Raw genomic sequence first — 23903 nt, forward strand, 5'->3', positions numbered from 1 at the left:
AGATTTATTGGGCCTTGTGGATTAATTTCATTTCATAAGAATTTTATTGAAAATTCTTAATGGGCATTTTTTCATGTTGTCATGAATAAATGGAAAAGTTTCTAGAAGCCTTTTCTAGACAATATGGGCGCCTACTACCCAAGGGAAAGAGAAAATATTTTGTGCATAAATGTATCAAGATACTTGCCAAAAGAAAAAGAGGAAACAAATTTGCATATGGATGCACTAAGGGAATCGGCCAAGTAGAGTCAAGGCAAGGCAAGGAACATAAAGGGAAACAAATCCAAGCCTTCTAGAAGGCTGCCTTGGCCGTGTGACATAAGTGGGAAGGAGACAATATTTGCTCATGAATATGTGATATTCTATAGAAGAGGAAACTACCTTATTGAAGGTGAGACCTCTCCTATAAATAGGAGCCTCATTCCACACATTGCATTCATCCAAAGTTTTAGAGATTGAGAGCTTCTATCTCTAGACTTGGCCGCCCCTCTCCTCTCTCTCTCTATTCAATTTCGTTTTTATTGTTTTGGCACCTAGGTCCTCATTTGACCTAGTGTTTAGCTCTGCGACTTCAAGACTCGTTCTTAAGTCGTAGTGTTTAAAAGTGCCCACACACTAATTCCTTTTTATCTTGAGTGATTTAGTGATAGAAACTTTCGTGGTTGCTTGAGTTAACGATGAAAGGAAGAGAGACGTGCTGGGAGGGAGACGAACGTTGCAACCTTTTCCAAAAGCTTCTTAACGTTCAAGCTTCTAAAAAGGTTAGTAATCTTTTATGATCATATTAGTTTTTATTTACATATGCTTGCTCTTTGTCTAGGTTAGTAAAAACTGTTTTACTTGAAAAATAAAATTTTTAAAATTCCGCCGCTTACCGAAGCGTTAAAATTTTTCTTAAACCCTAGATCAATTCCAACAAATGGTATCAGAGCTATGGTAAAAAATATGCATGTACATGTATTTAAAACTATGAGCTTGAAAATCGTTTTCGAAAGTTTACTGATTTTGTGACGAGTTAGAATTGTTTTCTAAGATTTTTTTTAATTTATTGCTCTTGCCTTTAAATTAAAAATCATTTTGATTTTCTATGAGTTTGGGATGTTATTAAAACACGTTAGAATCAGTTCTAAAAGTTTTTAATTTTTTATATTGAAAAACGTGTTTTAAAAGTTTGAGAAAATTTCGAGTAAATTTTGTGACTAGTTATATTGTCTTGCTAGTTTCTTTTATTTACTTGAATCGTTTTATGCTTGTTGTTATTTATTTTATATCATGTTATTACCTTGCTAATAAAACACAAATAAAAGCTTTAACAACCTCCTAACTCGATTCTTTTTCGCACCCTAAAAAGACCGAACTTTAATTATTTCTTTTTCTTCGAGCTGGAGTAAAACCCGCAGTAAAAGTGGCATAACTATCTGTCCTCTTTCCAATGCCACTGGTTTTGGGTCAAAAGGACATCGGACCGCCAGTTATGACGATTTTACTCCGAGGTGCGCGGCTGTTCCGAAAGTCCAGTTTTTTAAATTCCGGATTTTCAGCCCCACTACCATGAGTTATAGAACTCTAATGAGAAAAATTTCTTGAGCAAAAATGTTTTTCATAAGATTATAAACATGATGTGAAAGATTAAAATGTTTTGATTTTTGAAAGTTTAATTGAAATTGAATTTTTACAAAACTAGTTTGAATCTTGAAAAACTGTTTTCGTTTTCAAACTTGAAAAATATTGTCATCCAAATCAAATAAGTTTTCAAAATGTTTTCAAAACTATATCAATATCACATATGTTCAAAATCTATATGCTCTTGAATATTTGAGTGGGAGGTCTCCTTGTAGACAAGCCGAAAAATAAAAAGATGTGTAATCTCAAACTTTCAAGTGTTCGAGTGAGTTGAAGTACACACTTCCCTCATACACTTTCCCGAAATAGAAAATAGGAAAAGATCCGAGTATGTCCCTTTGTGCCTTTATGCACTAACACTGCTCTGAACATGAAGATCTAGGATCCTCTTCTAGTTGTCCGCTCTGTCGCTCTCTAACTAGGAAAACCGTTTCCGAACTTATAAGAGTCGATGAACCAACTCCAAAAACTAAGTGGGAGGGTTATATTTGTTATTTGTAACCCACGATCCCCAACACTAATGAATGAATCAATTAACGTGGGACTAAGAGCCGCTCTTGCGACCCTCTCTTAAATGGGACTATCGAAGGCGTTTTTGCTTCGATCATTGCTCAATGATCTACGTACGAGAGTGAGACGATGATGACAAGGCCTCCCCTTGGGGGATTGTTTTTCAAAGTTGACCTTTTGGACTAAGTGGTTGGTTGCACACTTAGGCTCAATCCCTAGTAATCCTCCCTTGAGGCTCTGCGAAAGGATGTGAGTGATCAAACCAATTTAAAAGGTGGCTAGTCAAAATTGATGTATTGACATCTTGGCTAAGCATTAATGATGTGTCATTTACTTAGAAATGGAGATTTTTTGCGGCCTTCTCTTGAGGGAGTAAATTATCGTGTGGTTTATAACACCTTTGGATTTTATCAAGTCTTAAATAAAACTTAAATTCTAAACCAAAAGACTAATCATAAACTTGTTTCAACTTTTATAGGCAAAATGTCTCCCAACTCTCTCTCTTTCATCCTTTCCACGAACAAACTCGAAACCAAAAACTACGTTAGTTGGAAACATAACCTCGACATAATACCTACGTTTAACAAGCACAAATGGGTACTCACCACCCCGTGTCCTCCTCTGACGAATGATGATTCAACTTAAGAGGACAAAGACGCATTGGCGGCCTGCCTCTGCTCCGATGAGATTGTGAGGTGCTATATCTTAGCATCAATGAACAATGTGTTGCAACAACAACATCGTGACATCGAGACTGCCGCCGACATGCTCAACAATCTCCTTGAGATGTTTGGAGGGCAAAGGCTTCAAGCAAGGCAACAAGCAGTCCGACAGTTTATGAACTGTCATATGCAGGCTAGGACTCCTGTTGGAGACTTTATGATACTGATCATTAGTTTTCTGAATAAAATGGAAATCCTAGGATCTGAGATTGATGGGAAGAGTGTCATAGATATGATCTTAGAAACTCTCCCTGCATCTCTTGATACCTCTAAGATAAACTACTCCATAAACAAGCTAGAGTACACTGTTACCAAGCTTATGAAGGAACTTCACACTGCTGTAGGTCTCACTAATTGAAAGAGGAATCAAGGAGAGGCACATGCTACTGAGCAAAAAGCCTCCGCCTCTGGAACTAAGAAGAGACTCACAAGGCCGATAAAAAGAACTGTCCTGCCTATCTCAAAGCAAAAGAACATAGTATTGTACTAGTTACCGAAGCATGCTTAGTAGCTGATAATGTATCAACGTGGATTCTTGACTCCGCTGCTACTAACCATATTTGTTGTTCCTTGAATGGTTTCAAGAAAACCAAAATCTTAGAGGAAGGCGAGTTCTGTTTCAAATGGGGTGATGGGAGCCTGGTGTCTGCGAAGGCTGTGGGATCCGTGATGCTGTCTTTTGAAGACCGCACTTTAAACTTGAATAATATTTATTTTGTTCCTACCTTTGGGAAGAACTTAATATCCTTTGCTCGTCTTCTTGAGCAAGATTATTGTTTAAAGTTCATTAAGAATGGAATTCGTATTTCGTTTCCTGATAATTCTTTTGTCACTGATGCATGTATGAAGAATGCTCTTTTCTACATCTATCCCACTCAACCTTCTCTTTTAGACACCGAAATAGATAATGATCTAATTAGGGAGCCAAAGAGGATCAAACTTTTTGAATCCTCCGATCTAACAAAATCAACATACCTATGGCACTTAAGACTTGGTCATATCAGTCTAGATAGGATTAAGAGACTTGTGAGGGACGGTCCACTCCAAGCCTCTGCAATAGGTTCACTAACTATTTGTGAATCCTGCATAGAAGGAAAAATGACTAAGCGACCTTTCTCCGATAAGGGTTGAAGAGCCACTGAGTTGCTGGAACCAGTACATTCTGATGTATGTGGTCCGCTCAGCCAATAGGCACGTGGAGGATACAAATACTTCGTTACCTTCACCGATGATTACTCGAGATACGGTTTTGTCTATTTGCTCAAACACAAATCCAAGACCTTTAACGTATTTAAGGTCTTTAGGGCTTTAGTGGAAAAGCAAACTGGCAAAGTGATCAAAACACTTCGATCCGATCGAGGTGGTGAGTATATGTCTGGAGAGATTTTCAGTGTCGACTCTTTAGTGGAGTCAGTTGACATTAAGCTAAACTTGGAAAAGGTTTGTGAACTTTTGAGTCCAAGTGTTTAGCTCAAGCTTTGTTCATTTGGGTCAATGAGGTCACTGTCACGAATCACATCGAGTAGGAATAGTTAAACTAGAAGCTAAGTCAAAACAAAAACGAGACAAGTTTTTCGAAATTTGTCAAAAGGGTATTTTTGTCTTTTGAGACATAGGATGAAATGAATGTCAATAAATTTTTTGACATGGTCATTTGATGACAAGTAACACTCGGCCAAAATTAGATTTATTGGGCCTTGTGGATTAATTTCATTTCATGAGAATTTTATTGAAAATTCTTAATGGGCCTTTTTCATGTTGTCATGAACAAATGGAAAAGCTTCTAGAAGCCTTTTCTAGATGACCTTGGGCGCCCAACATACCCAAAGAAAGAGAGAATATTTTGTGCATAAATGTATCATGATACTTGCCAAAAGAAAAAGAGGAAACAAATTTCCCACACATGCATGAAGGGAATCGGTCAAGACAAGTCAACCAAGGCAAGGGAACAAAAAAGGAAACAAATACAAGCCTTCTAGAAGGCTCCTTTGGCCGTGTGACTTGTGAGAGAATAAGGCATTATTTGCTCATGAATATGTGATATTCTATAGAAGAGGAAACTACCTTATTGAAGGTGAGACCTCTCCTATAAATAGGAGTCTCATTCCACACATTTCATTCATCCAAGTTTTAGAGATTTGAGAGACTCTCTCTCTACAACCTTGGCCGCCACTCTCCTCTCTCTCTATTCAATTTCGGTTTTTTATTTTGGCACCTAGGTCCTCATTTGACCTAGTGTTTAGCTCTTCGACTTCAAGACTCGTTCTTAAGTCGTCGTGTTTAAAAGTGCCCACACACTAATTCCTTTTATCTTGAGTGATTTAGTGATAGAAACTTTCGTGGTTGCTCGAGTTAACGAGGAAAGGAAGAGAGACGTGCTGCGAGGGGAGATGAATGTTGCAACGTTTTCCAAAAGCTTCTCAACGTTCAAGTTTCTAAAAAGGTTAGTAATCTTTAAATGCTCATATTAGTTTTTATTTACATGTGCTTGCTCTTTGTCTAGGTTAGTAAAAACGTTTTACTTGTTAAAAGAAATTTTTTAAAATTCTGCCGCTTACCGAAGCGTTAAACTTTTTCTTAAACTCTAGATCGATTCCAACAAATGGTATCAGAGCTATGGTCAAAGATATGCATGTACATGTATTTAAAATTATGAGCTTGAAAATCGTTTTCGAAAGTTTACTAATTTTGTGACAAGTTAGAATTATTATCTTAGATTTTTTTTAATTTATTGCTATTGCCTTTAAATTAAAAATCATGTTGATTTTCTATGATTTTGGGATGTTATTAAAACACATTAGAATCAGTTCTAAAAGTTTTTAATTTTTTATATTGAAAAACGTGTTTTTAAGTTTGAGAAAATTTCGAGTAAATTTTGTAACTAGTTTTCTTGTCTTACTAGTTTCTTTTATTTACTTGAATCGTTTTATGCATGATGTTATTTCTTTTATACCATGTTATTACCTTGCTAATAAAACACAAATTAAAGCTTTAACAACTTCCTAAAACGTTCCGTTACACTCGATTCTTTTTCGCACCTAAAAAGACCGAACTTTAATTATTTCTTTTTCTTTGAGCTGGAGTAAAACCCGCAGTAAAAGTGGCATAACTCTCTGCTCAGAAATATAAATTTAATGATTCTTAAATCAAATTAATTCTCTTTCTCTCCTCTTTCCAATTCCATCGGTTTTAGGTCAAAAGAACATCGGAGCCGCCAGTTATGACGATTTTACTCCGAGGTGCGCGGCTGTTCCGAAAGTCCAGTTTTTATTAGGAATCCGGATTTTCAGCCCCACTACAATGAGTTATAGAACTCTAATGAGAAAAATTTCTTGAGCAAAAATGTTTTTCATAAGATTGTAAACATGATGTGAAAGATTAAAATGTTTTGATTTTTGAAAGTTTAATTGAAATTGAATTTTGAAAAACCGTTTTCGTTTTCAAAATTGAAAATATTTTGTCATCCAAATCAAATAAGTTTTCAAAATGTTTTCAAAACTATATCTATATCACATATGTTAAAAATCTATAAGCTCTTGAAAATTTAAGTGGGAGGTCTCCTTGTAGACAAGCCGAAAAATAAAAAGATGTGTAATCTCAAACTTTCAAGTGTTCGAGTGAGTTGAAGTTCACACTTCCCTCATGCACTTTCCCGAAATAGAAAATAGGAAAAGATCCGAGTATGTCCCTTTGTGCCTTTATGCACTAACACTGCTCTGAACATGAAGATCTAGGATTCTCTTCTAGTTGGCCGCTCTGTCACTCTCTAACTAGGAAATCCGTTTCCGAACTTATAAGAGCCGATGAACCAACTCCAAAAACTAAGTGGGAGGGTTATATTTGTTGTTTGTAACCCACGATCCCCAACACTAATGAAAGAAGCAATTAACGTGGGACTAAGAGCCGTTCTTGCGACCCTCTCTTAAATGGGAGTACTCCAAGGCGTTTTTGCTTCGATCATTGCTCAATGAGCTATGTCCGAGAGAGAGACGATGATGACAAGGCCTCCCCTTGGGGGATTGTTTTTCAAAGTTGACCTTTTGGACTAAGTGGTTGGTTGCACACTTAGGCTCAATCCCTAGTAATCCTCCCTTGAGGCTCTGCGAAAGGATGTGAGTGATCAAACCAATTTAAAAGGTGGCTAGTCAAAATTGATGTATTGACATCTTGGCTAAGCATTAATGATGTGTCATTTACTTATAAATGGAGATTTTTTGCGGCCTTCTCTTGAGGGAGTAAATTATCGTTTGGTTTATAACTCCTTTGGATTTTATCAAGTCTTAAATAAAACTTAAATCCTAAACCAAAAGACTAATCATAAACTTGTTTCAACTTTTATAGGCAAAATGTCTCCCAACTCTCTCTCTTTCATCATTTCCTCGAACAAACTCGAAACCAAAAACTACGTTAGTTGGAAACATAACCTCGACATAATACCTACGTTTAACAAGCACAAATGGGTACTCACCACCCCGTGTCCTCCTCTGACAAATGATGATTCAACTAAAGACGACAAAGACGCCTTGGCGGCCTGCCTCTGCTCCGATGAGATTGTGAGGTGTTATATCTTAGCATCAATGAACAATGTGTTGCAACAACAACATCGTGACATAAAGACTGCCGCCGACATGCTCAACAATCTCCTTGAGATGTTTGGAGGGCAAGGGCGTCAAACAAGGCAACAAGCAGTCCGACAGTTTATGAACTGTCACATGAAGGCTAGGACTCCTGTTGGAGACTTTATGATACTGATCATTAGTTTTCTGAATAAAATGGAAATCCTAGGATCTGAGATTTATGGGAAGAGTGTCATAGATATGATCTTAGAAACTCTCCCCGCATCTCTTGATTCCTCCAAGATGAACTACTCCATAAACAAGCTAGAGTACACTGTTACCAAGCTTATGAAGGAACTTCACACTGCTGTAGGTCTCACTAAGAGAAAGAGGAATCAAGGAGAGGCACATGCTACTGAGCAAAAAGCCTCCGCCTCTGGAACTAAGAACAGACCTTACAAAGCCGATAAAAAGAACTGTCCTGCCTATCTCAAAGCAAAGGAACATAGTATTGTACTAGTTACCGAAGCATGCTTAGTAGCTGATAATGTATCAACGTGGATTCTTAACTCCGCTGCTACTAACCATATTTGTTGTTCCTTGAATGGTTTCAAGAAAACCAAAAGCTTAGAGGAAGGCGAGTTCTGTTTCAAATGGGGTGATGGGAGCCTGGTGTCTGCGAAGGCTGTGGGATCTGTGATGCTGTCTTTTGAAGACCGCACTTTAAACTTGAATAATATTTATTTTGTTCCTACCTTTGGGAAGAACTTAATATCCTTTGCTCGTCTTCTTGAGCAAGATTATTGTTTAAAGTTCATTAAGAATGGAATTCGTATTTCGTTTCCTGATAATTCTTTTGTCACTGATGCATGTATGAAGAATGCTCTTTTCTACATCTATCCCACTCAACCTTCTCTTTTAGACACCGAAATAGATAATGATCTAATTAGGGAGCTAAAGAGGATCAAACTTGGAAAACATAGATAATATTCAGTGGATCCACTCATCACAATTAAGTTGAATTCTTGAGTAGAAAATAAATTCATTTGAACCGAGAGATTCTCATTGTCAACTCTTTAGTGGAGTCCGTTGACATTAAGCTAAACTTGGAAAAGGTTTGTGAACTTTTGAGTCCAAGTATTTTAGCTCAAGCTTTGTTCATTTGGATCCATGAGGTCACTGTCACAAATCATATCGAGTAGGAATAGTTAAACTAGAAGCTAAGTCAAAACAAGAACGAGACAAGTTTTACGAAAATTGTCTAAAGGGTATTTTTGTCATTTTGGACATAGGACGAAATGAATGTCAATAAATTTTTTTGACATTGTCATATGACGACAAATGCAATTCATCCACTCGGCCAAGTTAAAGAATTTGGACCTTGAAGATTAATTTCATTTCATGGAATTTTACTTGAAAATTCTTAGTGGGTTTTTCTCATGTCGTCATGAACAAGTGAATAAAAATCTAGAAGCACCTTCTAGAAGGGTTGCACGTCCGAACCCAAGGAAGAGAGCAATTTTGTGCATTAATGTATGAAGATACTTGCCAAAAGAAAAAGAGGAAATAAATTTCCTCTAGGAGGAAAGAATAGTGGGCGGCCAAGGCAAGGAGAAGGCAAGCAAAAGAGGAAACAATTTTGCTTCTAGAAGGCTCATGTTACACGCCCAAATGAGAAAGAGAAGGATCGAATATTTGCTCATGAATATGTGATAGTCTATAGAAGAGGAAAATACCTTTTTGAAGGTAACCCTTCTCCTATAAATAGAGGCATCATTCCTCTCATTTTATTCATCCCACATAAGTTAGAGATTGAGAGCTTCTCTCTCTAGACATTGTGGCCGCCCCTCTTTCTCCCTCTAGAACTCTCTTTTCGTTTTTGTTTTGGCACCTAGGTCCACATTTGACCTAGTGTTTTAGCCTTCGACTCTTAGACCTGTTCTTGAGTCGTCGTGTTTAAAAGTACCCACACACTAATTCTTTTTAATCTCGAGTGATTCATGTGATAGAAACTATCGTGGTAACTCAAGATCCCGAGGAACGAAGAAAGATGAGCTGCATGGGTAGACGAACGTTTCAACCTTCCTAAGGCTTCTCAACGTTCAAGCTTCACAAAGGTTAGTAAATGAGTAATGCTTTTAATAGTTTTAAATGAACATTTATTTGCTCTTTGTCTAGGTTAATAAAATCGTTTTATTTGTTTAAAAGAAAATTTTTAAATTCCCCCGCTTGCTCGAAGCGTTAAAATTTTTTCTTAACCCTAGATCAATTCAAACATTTCAGTGCGTACAAAAGAGACGAAGAGATAGGTTTGCAATGTCCCACAGTTCGCTCTATCTAATAAACCTATTAGGGCCACGGCCCGAGAAATTTCCCCATTTGAGCCTCGGCCCGGGAAACTTTTCCTTGATACCTCTCGAGGCGATACGACTCCCTTACTTATCTTTATCTTTTGAGAAATTGCCCCATTTGCCACCAATTTCATAATATTTTCCCAATTTCCTCCAAAACACTAATTTGTCCCAAAATGCCACCATCCATGTCAACAATGTTGACATCTATTTTTTCCTTTCACTATGAGATGTCAATATTGTTGACATAGATGTCAACATGTTGACATCTCGGTGGCATTTTGGGACAAATTAGTGTTTTGGTGGAAAGTGGGAAAATGTTATGAAATTGGTGGCAAATGGGGTAATTTCTCTTATCTTTTCACTTTGAGAATTACGTTACATACAGATATGACATGTAAATAAAAACTTTCATACATATGCTCATACAAAAACATGACTAAATAATAAAACATATACATTCTCAAATCTACTTTAACATCACATAGTTTACCAGACATAAATCACTACTTTGAATTACATCTAATAAATACCATCAACACATAACTTGCAAATAATAGCTCACACAAATATCAAACCACAAAAGAACAAACACGCCATCAGATAGTAAAACGCATACTTAAGTATATAAAACTACATATATGACTCATAAATAATATGTTGATCAAATTTATTTTTGAACTAATCTGTGTTACAATGAGATTATTCTCACATTGACGAATCGGGAGTAAAGCTCGTTGGTCGAAGACGGAATTAGAAGCTCTATTTGACTCGAATACTAATTCGGATAATAGACTATCGCTAAACTAATTAGAAACGACATGCAACGTGAAAAGTACTAAAATACCCTTGACTATTAGGGTTTCGGGGGAAAACTAAAACTCTGTAAAAACTTGTGTAAAACTTTTTGTAACTATAAAACATAATTTTGAGCACTTTTTGTAAAGTTAGCACGGCCAAAAACATCGTTTAACTATTTCTTAAAAATAAAACAAGTATAAAATCTTACTTTAAAAATTTGTGCCAAAACTAGTCTACGCACATATTGTAATATAATCAGAAAATATTATGTATAGTATGAAAATATTTTTGGATTATATTTTTAAATAGAACACATGTAAACGTAGCGTTTTCAAAAAGAATCAACGCAAAATAATAATTTTTTAATCCACAGTAAACGTTACAAAGTTTGAAAATCAGAATTATGTCAAACCAGCAAATCAGGTCTGCGCACTGATTAGAGAATAATCGGAAAATATTCTGTATTTCATAAAAATTATCCGATTAAGAATTTAGATAGAAGACATTTAAACCTAGTTTTTCCAAAAAGAAACGTTGCAAAATAATGACTTTTGAAACCACTGTATACGTTTTAAGAAACGATTTTTATTGAATCCGAACAATACATACCTATTTTTTTTTTTCAAGGATTGAGTCGCTTAACTAGAGCTACGAATTTCCAAAGAAAAAGAAGAATAAGGGAGAGAGAGCAGAGAGGAAGCGTGAAAAGAAAATGAGTGTATGTATATATAGGACTTATTTAAACCCTAAAAGCTCAAACTCTAAAAGCCCAAACCTAATCATACTCATATTCTTAATATATTAATTATTACTTTTATTATATATAAACGTCCAAAAACCACTTAATTTATATAAAACGTACGCATATATAATATATAACCTACAACTTTTATATAATTTATACATAAATAACTTATATTATATACATATTTCCAATATACCAACTTTTCACTAATTATATATTCATATGTAGCTATGTAACAAGTATATACTCGATATATGTAAAAAACAAATACTACAGTAATGTAGATATATCTATACATACGTATATATATATATATATATATGTATCAATACACGTACATTTGTACACATTTAAAATTTATATATAAGAAAATAACCTCATATATAACACTATATAATATAATTACACAATATATCATATATACGTATCACCAGCACATACTATATATTATATATATATATATATATATACTTATCACAAACACATTATCCTTGTATATATAAATAAATAAACGACATTTATATATATATATATATATATATATATATATATATATAAATCTACTAAAATACTAAAATAAAAAATTCAACAATATTTAAAAAAAAATTATGGGATTTCATATTCCATGCTCTCAACCATTTTACCATATTCCCAATTTTTTCATATAAATAAACATCTTGCTATTCATAACCTCCAAACAAAAATCAAGATTTCTCAAGTCTTTCCATTCCCCACTTAAGAAATAGATTCACTTATATCTCTCAATTCACAAAATTCTCCTAATTCTCCATCTACAACCTTCCAAACTCTAAATTTTCTATATTCTCAATTCTTAAAACATTCATCAAATTCGCTACCTCCAAATTTTCTAAACCCGAATTTTAACTTTTCTATGTCCTATTTCCCTTACTTAAATGATGGGCCTCCGCCACAACTTACATCACCATATGTCTACAAAACACCTTCACCTTCCAAAACTACGTCACAAAGTAAACCTACACTTGCCGAAGAAGGTGAAACTCGGAAAAAAGGAAAACACAATGTGAAATGGGGCCAAGAAGCAAACATACTACTAATAAGTGGATGGCTCAATACGTCTAAAGATGCCATAATTGGTAATGATAAAACTTCAACAAGTTTTTGGGATCGGATCGCCGACTACTTAAACTTTAATCGTCAAAGACATTAGCAATAAAAGATCAGGAAAACAATGCAAAGACGACTGGTGTAAAATGAATCAAAATGTAGCACGTTTTAATGGGTGTTATAAACGAGTACAATAAGCACGTCATAGTAGTTAGTTAGATAAGCAGATTATTGAGAATGCCCATCAGATGTACAAGTTAAAAAATAATAACTCCAATTTTATGCTCGACTATTGTTCGAGATTGTTGAAGGATAAACCTAATTGGAATACGATGTACCAAAGGGAAGGTGCAAAAGAGGACAAAAATTTCAGAAGCAGTGGCTTATACATTGTCATCTGATCCAAACTTGAACGACAATGAAGTACGGAGGTTCGTCCGATTGGCCAGAAGGCGGCCAATAGAAAGGGAAAAGAAGAGGTAAAGCGTGATATTCATACGACATTCCTAGAAACTCAAGCAAGAAAAGCAACATCATTGGAAAATTTTGTGGCGATAAGAGAAAGAGAGGAAGAAAATAATATGATAAAGCGGTATATGGATTATCTCATTGTTGATACATCGTACATGACTCCAGAGCAAAAGAAGGATCATGAAAAACATGTACTTATATTAAGATTAATATTTTAAAGATTTGGATGCTATGATTTTTAATTTAATAAAAATTTTGAGTATACTTTGAGCATTCATTCATTATAGCTCCGATTTCGAAAATTTTATAATCGATATTATACCTCTTTCCACAAGTAATAATAACAATAATACGCGAGAATTACTCATTTCCGATAAGAGGACCCAACTCAAATCTTTGCCAAAACTTACCAGCCCACAAAATAATAAATACTCAATATTATTAAAATTCTCCACATATTCCAACACCGTTAACCAAAAATGACATTGCAAAAATTGTGAGATTTTACTTGAAGAAAATGTGTAGAATAAATTATTAATTAGTTAAAAAAAAGTAATAATAGCCCAACAAAAACATAATTATCAAATTTATTTACATTCTAAACTATTGAGAGCTATTATTTTATATAATAAAACGTTAATTTAAAAAAGAAAGATAAAATAGTAATTTAAGCATAGTGTCAATGTGTTCAGGTTAGATAGTAACATTATTTATTTATCTTAGTACATAAACTTAATCACCACTATAACAAATTGGGATGTTTTCCACTTCTAAAAGCTTAAAAATCGCTTCTAAAAATCATTTAGAAGTGACTTTAGAATAAATAAAGAGCCCCTTCTAATTTCGCTAGAAGACAATCATCTCTAAATATTCAAAAAAAAAATGTAGTCATATAGTTCATTTAAACTCTATGTTAAAGTTTAGCAAAGTTATTTAAAAATTAAGAAAATAACCCAAATTAAAGCAAGATGCATGTGCCATATATACTATGGAGACGTAAGCATAAATTGAACTATTTCTTTAATATTTGAATAACTGTGCTATAATTTTAGGACAACTATGGCGGAGAAGAACTAGCAGATGTGGAAGGACAACTATGGCGGCAAACGAGCACTGTAGGGTTGAGAGTGGAGGTGGGCCAAGAGGAAGGAGAGGGGTTGGGTTATGCACGACAGTGGAGAACTTAAGTGAAAAATAATAGTGATCGAGAGAAAGAAGGATAATACTCGCCAGGGTCAAGGGAGGTGATCTTAGTCATCGAATGTACAAAAGCTGGGGTAGAGAAAGTGATGATGCGATGTGTGTGTGTGTGTGAGAGAGAGAGAGAGATAGAGAGAGAGAGAGAACTAACCAGGTTTGAAAGCAACAATCGCAACGATGAAGATATATGACTTTTAGATACGACTAGTCGCTTCTTATGATATTAAAATAAAAAAAATGAATTAAACCTCCCAAATTTTCACAAAAGTTTGTTCCGACTTTATATCCGACTATAAGCTATTAATGTTGTATTAAAAATTAAAAGGAGAATTTAGACCACTCAAAATTTCACAAAATCTTGAACTAACTTTTAAAAGCGACAATCCGTTTCTAAAAAATTGTCATCATCTTTAAAATAGTGACACATTTTAGTGTTCATATTTCTCTATTTAAAATTAAAAATATATACTTTTAAAATAACAAATTATTTCAAATATTTTTCTGTAGCTTTAGAACGACTTTAGGAGTTCACATAAAACTTTTAACTATCAATATTAAAAAGAAATAAAAATTGTGTCCATGACCGATCTTCTCCTCCATAACCACATGAAGTAGGCTAGAGACATATTTAACAAAAGAAAGAAATAAGATAAAGCCTTATTATCATAGTTGGTGGAATAAAAATCTTCTCCTCGTAGTTTGTTTGTTTCTATTTTCTTTTTTATTTTTAGGAATAAAGCTTTATTAACATGATTGGTGGATTAAATATGTGCGTACTCTAGTGACTAGAGGCGGACCCACGTAGACTACGGGGGTGACCCGGGCCACCCCACTTTTGCAGAAAATAATAATATTTTAATTATAAATATAAATAAAAAAAATAATTATAAACAAAAAAACCAGGGCTTCCGTTAATGTTTTCTATTTAAATTTTAAAAAAAAACCATATTCTTCATCTTTCTCTACTTTTCACTTCTGCGTTGTGCCTCTCTGCCACTTCCTGCCGCAAATCAGAGCAGAGGTAAGTGTTTTATTTATTTAATTCTTTGTATACTTGCAGCAAATCAGAAAATTATGCCGCAAATCAGAAAATTCACTTTATTTTATACATTATACTTGTTAAAGCCTGAAGTAAAGTATATTGCCTATTTGTGAACTTTAGATATAGCCTATTTGCGGCAGACTATACTTTTGCTTAAGATAGTGCCTTTTTTTTTTAATTCAACTTGTATTGTTATATAGTTTAATTGACAACCATGCGGAAACAACTTCATTTATTTTTTTTAATTCATTATTTTTTTTCAGATGAAAACACCCACAATTCATTCATTCTTCAAAAGAAAAAATATTGAATCTTCATCTTCAAATAGTCAATTACAGTCTGAGGATCATGCTTCAAAATTGCAAAGAGTTGAAGTTGTTGCTGAATATGATATCGATAAATTAGAACGTGATCCAGGTTTACGACCACAAATATGGAAGTATCCATTCGATAAGCGTGACGAAGTTCGAAGATCTTATATTAAGAATGGACCATATCAGCCTATACTTTCTATGTATCGAAAATCAGGTGAAAAACATTCTCGAAGTTTTCAGTCATCTATGTTTACCCGCTTCTCATCAATGGTTGGAATATGCTCATGCAATAGATGCTATATTTTGTCTGTTGTGCTTCTTATTTCATAAAGAAGATGGACCATCAGGATCTAATGCATTCACTGTTAATGGGTTTCCGACATGGAGTAAAGTGGGAGGGAAAAATTGTTCACTGGTGGCACATGTTGGAAAGGATCATAATTCTCCTCATCAAAAGGCACAACATGCCTTGTCAGATCTCTTGAATCAGTCTGCTCATATTCCAAACCGGTTCGAGAATTTTATATCACAAGATATAATAGATAATAGACTTAGTCTTAAAACCTCCATTGAAGTAGCTAAGTGGCTTGCATACCAGGCATGCGCATTTAGAGGTCTTGATGAGTCTAGCACATCAAGAAATCGCGGAAACTTTTTAGAATTGTTGAGATATTCTGCAGCTTTAAGTGATGATGTAGCAAACGTTTTGGATAAAGCTCCACGAAACGCGTCGTATACATCACCGAAGATACAAAAGCAAATATTACATGTCTTGGCAAGTAAAGCAAAAAAGTATATCCGAGAAGAGATTGGTTGTGCGAAGTATTGTATAATTGTGGACGAAGCTAGAGATGAATCTTAAAGGGAGCAAATGTCACTTGTATTGAGATTTGTTGACAAAGATGGTTGCATAAAAGAGCGCTTTTTTGGTTTACTTCATGTCAAAGATACTAAAGCATTGACTTTGAAAGATGGTATTTTCTCGATGCTCACTCGTTATGGTCTTGATGTGCAATCTATACGCGGGCAAGGTTATGATGGTGCAAGTAACATGCGTGGAGAATGGAATGGTTTGCAAGCCTTAGTATCAAACCAATGCCCGTATGCTTATTATGTTCATTGTTTTGCCTATCGTCTCCAATTATCACTAGTTGCGGCGTCCAAAGAAGTTTATCATGTGAGTTTTTTCTTTACTAAGCTTACTTTTATTGTCAATATTGTGAGTGCATCATGTAAGCGTAACGATCAACTTAAAGATGCTCATGCCTCAAATATTGCCTACTTGCTTAATATTGAAGAGCTTGAAAGTGGGAAAGGCCTTAACCAGATAGGTTCTTTGCAAAGGCCGGGTGATACGCGTTGGACTTCTCACTTTAAATCAATTTCTAGTATGATTAAAATGTTTAGTGCAACATGTGAAGTGTTATTAAACATCATTGATGATGGAGCTACACATAACCAACGTGGTGAAGCAGGTTCAGCTTACGAGACAATGACTTCTTATTACTTTGTCTTCATTATGCATCTGATGAGAGAAATTCTAGAGATCACTAGCATGCTTTGCAATGCTTTGCAGATTCAATCTCAAGATATTATAAATGTAATGCAGCTTGTTTCATCAACTAAGTCCCTCCTTCAGAACCTTAGAGATGATGGATGGAGCAATTTGGTTGAAAAAGTGAGATCGTTTTGTGGAAGTGTCAATATAGAAGTGCCTAATTTTAGTGCTTTTCATGTTGCACGGAGGGGAATGGCTCGTGACATCACAGTGGAGGATTTTTATAAAGTTGATATTTTCTATACATTGATAGACTCTCAAGTGCAAGAGTTGAATAGCAGATTTAATGAGAATACGGTAGAGTTGATGATTCTCAGTGCAGCTTTAGATCCAAAAGAGATGCGAGCATCAATCAGAGGTGATGATATATGTAAGCTTGTGCAAAAATTTAACTCAGAAGATTTTGCGGAATATGAGATAACATTGTTGCATATGGAGCTTCAACATTTTGATCAGGTTCGACAACTTCCAGATTTCATATCATTGACAACGATTTCTGATCTATGTCAATGGTTGGTGAAAACAAGAAAATCGGAAATATTTCCTTTGGTGTATAAAGTGATAATTCTTATTCTCACACTTACAGTTTCTACCGCTACTACTGAACGTTCTTTTTCATCGATGAAGATAGTGAAGACCGCACTTCGTAACAAGATGGAAGATGATTTCTTGTCGGATTGTTTGATCGTTAATATTGAGAAAGAAATTGTTGAGATCTTTAGCATAGATTCAATAATAGATGATTTTCGTGATACATTTTAATTAAATTATGTATTAGGATACATTTTTTTATGATATTTAGTTTTTATAATATAATATTTTAATTAAATTATGTATTATGACATTTTTTTCTTGGCCACTCTCAACTTCAATTCCTGGTTCTGCCCCTGCTCTAGTCTAAACCGAGTACGAGCATTATTACAAAAGTGGACACATATCACGCTGTTTTTCAATAGACACTAGAGTTACAAAAAGTGTGTGTGTAAATTTACACACAAAAATGTGGTTGTAATTCAATATTATATAAAAAATTCCATATAGTTTAAGTTACGTATTAGCTTGAGAAATCTTAATCATCCTCTATACTATTCAATATTAGTAGTTATTTAAATCATTGTATATTCATTTTCATGCAAAGTAGACTATGTATGTATATATTGACAAAGAGAATGTGTTTGGCAAAACGATTGAAACAAACAACTGACTTATTATTCAAGAGAATGAATTACGGAGTTTATATACTCAGTATAAAAACAGAAAACGACAACGTAATGAAAAAGATAGTCGTTTCATATAAAACGACTATGTCACTCTAATAGCCCCCCGCAAACTAAGGGTAGAGAAGTCCTCTACACGAAGTTTGGAGCGCAAATCAGGGAATCGCAAGCTGGAGATAGCTTTCGTGAGGACATCAGCGGCCTGATCAAGAGTTGGAACATGACGCACATGAATCTGACGCTGCACGACCTTGTCACGGACAAAATAGAGGTCAATCTCTATGTGCTTGGTACGAGCATGAAGAATTGGGTTCGCCGCGAGTTGAACGGTACTAAGGTTGTCACACCAGAGAACGGGACGAGATGATAGGGCCTGAGCCAACTCACTAAGGAGAGACTGAAGCCAAGTAATCTCAGATACAAGGCTAGCAAGGGTACGAAACTCCGCCTCTGCAGAAGAACGAGAAATTGTGTGTTGCTTACGTGAAGACCAAGCTACCAGGTTGGACCACAAGTAGACACAAAAACCCGTCGTAGACCCTCGTTATCATCACCCCAGTCAGCGTCACTAAAGCCAGTCAACATCAGAGATGAGGGTTGTTGGCGCTGAATGTGAAGGCCAAAATCTATAGTCCCGGCAACGTATCGAAGAATGCGTTTAACAGCTTTCCAATGGACTTCCAGCGGGGTTTGCATAAACTGACACACTTTATTTACAGCAAAAGAGATCTCTAGGCGTGTGATGGTTAGATATTGTAAAGCACCAACAACACTCCGATAAAGATCAGGATCAGCTACAGGATCGCTGTCAAAATCAGAGAGCTTTGCACCAGAGGTCATTGGAGACGCAATTCCTTTGGCATATTGCATCTTGACACGATCTAAGAGATCTACAATATATTTTTTCTAAGATAAGAAATACCCTGTGTCATGATGAACCTGTATACCAAGGAAACAGTCAAGCTCGCCCAAATCTTTCAGAGCGAATTGCGCATGGAGATGACGGACCAGAGCATCGAGACTGCGATAACAGCTACTGATGATGAGATTATCATCAACATAAACCAAGACGTACTATGTCAGCGACGATGAGTGCTTATCAAATAGTGACTGATCCGATTGAGCACAAACAAAGCCAAAAGAAATGAGAACCGTGTAAAGCTTCTCGAACCAAGCCCACGGCGCTTGCTTAAGCCCGTACAACGACTTATGTAGCTTGCACACTAGATTAGGCTTTGAATTATCATTGAAACCTTTTGGTTGTTCAAGATAGACTTCCTCCTTGAGGTCGCCATTGAGAAATGCGTTATTTACATCCAATTATCGAACAAGCCAGCCCTTGGATAGAGCAAGCGTGAGGACCACACAAATAGTGATTTGTTTCACAATCGGACTGAACGTCTCATGGAAATCAAATCCAGCAACCTGTTTGAACCACTTGGCTACAAAACGAGCTTTGTGCTTGTTCAACGTGCCATCAGAATTTTCCTTGAGTTTAAACACCCACTTTGACCCAATAGGTTTCCGATCAGGAGGGAGTGGAATGAGGCTCCAAGTTTTGTTACGAAGCAAAGCAAGAAACTCATCTGTCATGGCTTGTTTCCATGGCTCACATAGAAGAGCTTCAATGACGGTTTCTGGTTCTTTGCTTGCCATGAATACTCTAGGTTTGACTATGCCGACTTTACCACGAGTGAGCATATGGTGGTCATTAATTATTGGAGTTGTGATAGGGGATATATATGAGGTGGGACATAAAGTAGAAGATTCGAGAGATGAAGATGATGAGGTGGGAGTGGATAAGGTTGTTGATGTGGTCCGTGTTTGGGAAGTGGAGGCAGTGTTGGGTAAACTTGGGAGAGTTTGAGATTGGTGAAAGGGTGTGTGTTGATAGCTGGGAGGATATGGTGGAAGAATAGGACCTGGTATATGTAGAAAAGGTGTTGGAACTAGAGAGGATAATGTACGAGAAGTAGAAACAGAAGTGAAATTGGAAAACATTGAGAGATAGGGAAAAACCTGCTCATTGAAGATGACGTCACTGGATATGAACACCCTGCCAGTAGAGTCCAAACATTTGTAGCCCTTATGGTTCAAACTACAGCCAAGGAAAAGGCACTGTTTAGACCTGAAATCAAGCTTCTGGGCATTGTAAGGCCTAGTATTTGTTGTCAATGGTGCCCACAAGAAGAGTAGTAGTGTCTATTTATGTACATTTGATGTAATATAGTCTTACGAAGACTCTTGCTTGTAATTGCTTATTCATTAATAAAGTTGAAACGTTCATTCATTCTTTCTTTGTTTGAAGCTTTATGATAAAACCTTAGTCTTTTAGTCCATAAACAAACTTAACAACTTACGAAGAGACAAATGTAGATTTGCATGAACAAACTCTTCGTAGTTTGCTTAAAACGATATATTCGCAATCTTAGGGTCAAAGGACTATTGACCTCAGTATGATTGTTAGAAGAATCTATGATGTCTGGTTATGAGGCATTGAGAGTTGGGGACTCTATAGTTCTTCTAGGTATCTTCCGAAGGTACTGAATTGACCAGTGCACTTCTAGAGACAATATAAGAACAAACCATTTAACCTCTTATGTCTCGAAGTCACTATGTATGAATTGCATCATGCTTACCTTAATCCTGAAATGAGACATGCCATTTCACACCTCAGTATTCTCATTTGAGAAAGTCAGAGTTCGGACTCACTATGTCATTCCGAACAGGGCCTATTGGTGAAATACTAAGTTGTGAGTGTTGGAATCGATCTAGGGTTTGAGAAAATAATTAACGCTTCGGTAAGCGGCGGAATTTTAAAAATTTTCTTTTACAAGTAAAACAGTTTTTACTAACCTAGACAAGTGCAAGTACATGTAATTAAAAACCAATATGAGCTAGAAGTTTACTAACCTTTCTTGAAGCTTGAACGTTGAAGAAGCTTGTGGAAAGTTTGCAACGCTCGTCTCCCCTCGCAGCACGTCTCTCTTTCTTTCCTTGGCACCTCGAGCAACCACGAAAGTTTCTATCACTAAATCACTCGAAAAGAAGGAATCAGTGAGTGGGCACTTTTAAACACTACGACTTAAGAACGAGTCTCGAAGTCGCAGAGCTAAACACTAGGTCGAGTGAGGACCTAGGTGCCAAGACAAGAAAAAATCGAAAATAAACTAGAGAGAGAGAGAGGAATTCGGCCACAAGTTCTAGAGAGAGAGTCTCTCAAATCTCTTAAACTTGGATGAATGAAATGTGAGGAATGAGGCTCCTATTTATAGGAGGAGGATTACCTTCAAAAGGTAGTTTCCTCTTTTCCTATTGCCTTGCACGTCCAACATGCCTCATGAAGGCTTAGGATTTGTTTCCTCATTTGATTTCCTCTTAGTTGGCCGAAAATGCACTTTCCTTCTTAAGGAAATTTGTTTCCCCTTTTTCTTTTGGCAAGTATCTTCATACATCAATGCACAAAATAAACTCTCTTTCCCACTATGGCATGAACGAAATTCAGCCTTATTTTCCTTGGGTTGGACGAAATTTGAGCTTCTAGAAGGAGCTTCTAGATGTTTCTTCATTTGTTCATGACAACATAAGAAAAGCCCATTAAGAATTTTCAAGTAAAATTCTATGAAATGAAATTAATCCTCAAGGCCCAATTACACTAATATGGCTGAGTAATATTTATTTCATTTGTCATCATATGACAATGTCAAAAAAATTTATTGCCATTCTTTTCGTCCTATGTCCAAAAAGACAAAAATACCCTTTTGACAATTTTCGTAAAACTGTCTCGTTCTTGTTTTGACTTAGCTTCCAGTTTAACTATTCCTATCGATGTGATTCGTGACAGTGACCTCATGGACCCAAATGAACAAAGCTTGAGCTAAACACTTGGACTCAAAAGTTCACAAACCTTTTCCAAGTTTAGCTTAATGCCAACTGACTCCACTAAAGAGCTGACACTGAAAATCTCTCGGTTCAAATGAATTTGTTTTCTACTCAAGAATTCAACCTAATTATGATGAGCGGATCCACTGAATATTATCTATGTTTACCCTTCATGAATGTCATCAGCTAGTCGGGATTTACTAAATTACCATTTTACCCTTCTAGCTGTTATTTCCTCAACTCCTTTGTCGCTTGTGAATAAGTTAGAAACAATGTATTGACGAGGAGCTAACAAGTCACATTGTTTCATCCAAAAGAGTCAGGACTCAATTTGGACACTGGCCAGTTCATTTATTCACACTCCAAGGAACAAATCATGAGGTGACATACATTGCATTTCAGCAATCTTGTACATGAATTCCATATCTATGAGAACTTCACAAAGTTACTCATGACATACTCACAACTTAGTATTTCACCAATAGGCCCTGTTCGGAATGACATAGTGAGTCCGAACTCTGACTTTCTCAAATGAGAATACTGAGGTGTGAAATGGCATGTCTCATTTCAGGATTAAGGTAAGCATGATGCAATTCATACATAGTGACTTCGAGACATAAGAGGTTAAATGGTTTGTTCTTATATTGTCTCTAGAAGTGCACTGGTCAATTCAGTACCTTCGGAAGATACCTAGAAGAACTATAGAGTCCCCAACTCTCAATGCCTCATAACCAGACATCATAGATTCTTCTAACAATCATACTGAGGTCAATAGTCCTTTGACCCTAAGATTGCGAATATATCGTTTTAAGCAAACTACGAAGAGTTTGTTCATGCAAATCTACATTTGTCTCTTCGTAAGTTGTTAAGTTTGTTTATGGACTAAAAGACTAAGGTTTTATCATAAAGCTTCAAACAAAGAAAGAATGAATGAACGTTTCAACTTTATTAATGAATAAGCAATTACAAGCAAGAGTCTTCGTAAGACTATATAACATCAAATGTACATAAATATGGATTAATTGACTTGTCTCGATACGAGTTGATCCTTGAGGATCTTGATCACGTACTGACTAGATCAGTGGACACTCATCACAATGAGTAAATATAATTCTAGTATAAAGGAGAGTTCAGTCTTGGCTTACTTAGGTGGAGTCTGACCAGGATTAGACAAATCGATGTGGAAAAGAGAAATGACTTTTTCATCTATTCATCGGATTTGTTAAGCTTCTATTACTAGGTCCATAGTCCCCGATTCGGCTTCGATAAGGCAAATAAAGAACCTCTACTAATAATGTGTTTCATTATTATAATCTCACTAGCTGTAATTGTGATTGACAACATCAATTATGAAATATAGGTATTTGCATAATTAAATAATTTTTTTATGGTAGTATTAATTATTTATTGTTTGATCAAGTAAATAATTAATCAATTACTTATTTGTTTGTTGTTGGACAATGTAAATAAATAAGTAATTGAGTTTTAAGCAATTGAGCCTTGCACACAATGAGGTGGACAATTTTTTGAGGATCCCGACACAATATTTGCGTGAATTTCCTCCTTGGCCGTGTGCCAAAATTCGTCCATACCATATTGGTAGTTACCAATATTTTCTCTTTAGTTGTTTAAATAAAGGAGAGAGAAAAATATTTAAAAGGAAATAAGATATTGTCATTTATTCTCTCATGAATATTAGGAGAGAATAATATTTTAAAGGAAATAAGATATTATCTTTTATTCTCTCTCATGAATATTAATGAGAGAATAATATTTTAAAGGAAATAAGATATTGTCCTTTATTATCTTTCTTGAAAATAAGGAG

General features: G+C 35.5%; 1 protein-coding gene across 1 annotated transcript; it reads left to right on the forward strand.

Moving 5' to 3' along the window:
• Positions 1-16292: 16292 nt before the first annotated feature.
• LOC149401473 (uncharacterized) lies at positions 16293-18563 on the forward strand. The gene is made up of 4 exons (XM_089610734.1): positions 16293-16467; positions 16897-17484; positions 17566-17650; positions 18299-18563. Exons 1-4 carry the CDS (start codon positions 16293-16295, stop codon positions 18561-18563), a joined length of 1113 nt encoding a protein of 370 aa, XP_089466860.1.
• The last annotated feature ends 5340 nt before the right edge of the window (positions 18564-23903 follow it).

Source organism: Urtica dioica, chromosome 4, assembly GCF_054948205.1.
Source record: "Urtica dioica subsp. dioica isolate 48M chromosome 4, U.dioica_male_clone48M_v1_H2, whole genome shotgun sequence".
NCBI lineage: Eukaryota > Viridiplantae > Streptophyta > Magnoliopsida > Rosales > Urticaceae > Urtica > Urtica dioica.

Coding starts and splice junctions, on each gene's coding strand:
- LOC149401473 (XM_089610734.1), top strand. CDS start 16,293: ATGTCACTTGTATTGAGATTTGTTGACAAAGATGGTTGCATAAAAGAG. Junction 17,485..17,565: donor GACAACGATTTCTGATCTAT/GTCAATGGTTGG, acceptor TCACACTTACAG/TTTCTACCGCTACTACTGAA. Junction 17,651..18,298: donor AAGATGGAAGATGATTTCTT/GTCGGATTGTTT, acceptor TCACTCTAATAG/CCCCCCGCAAACTAAGGGTA.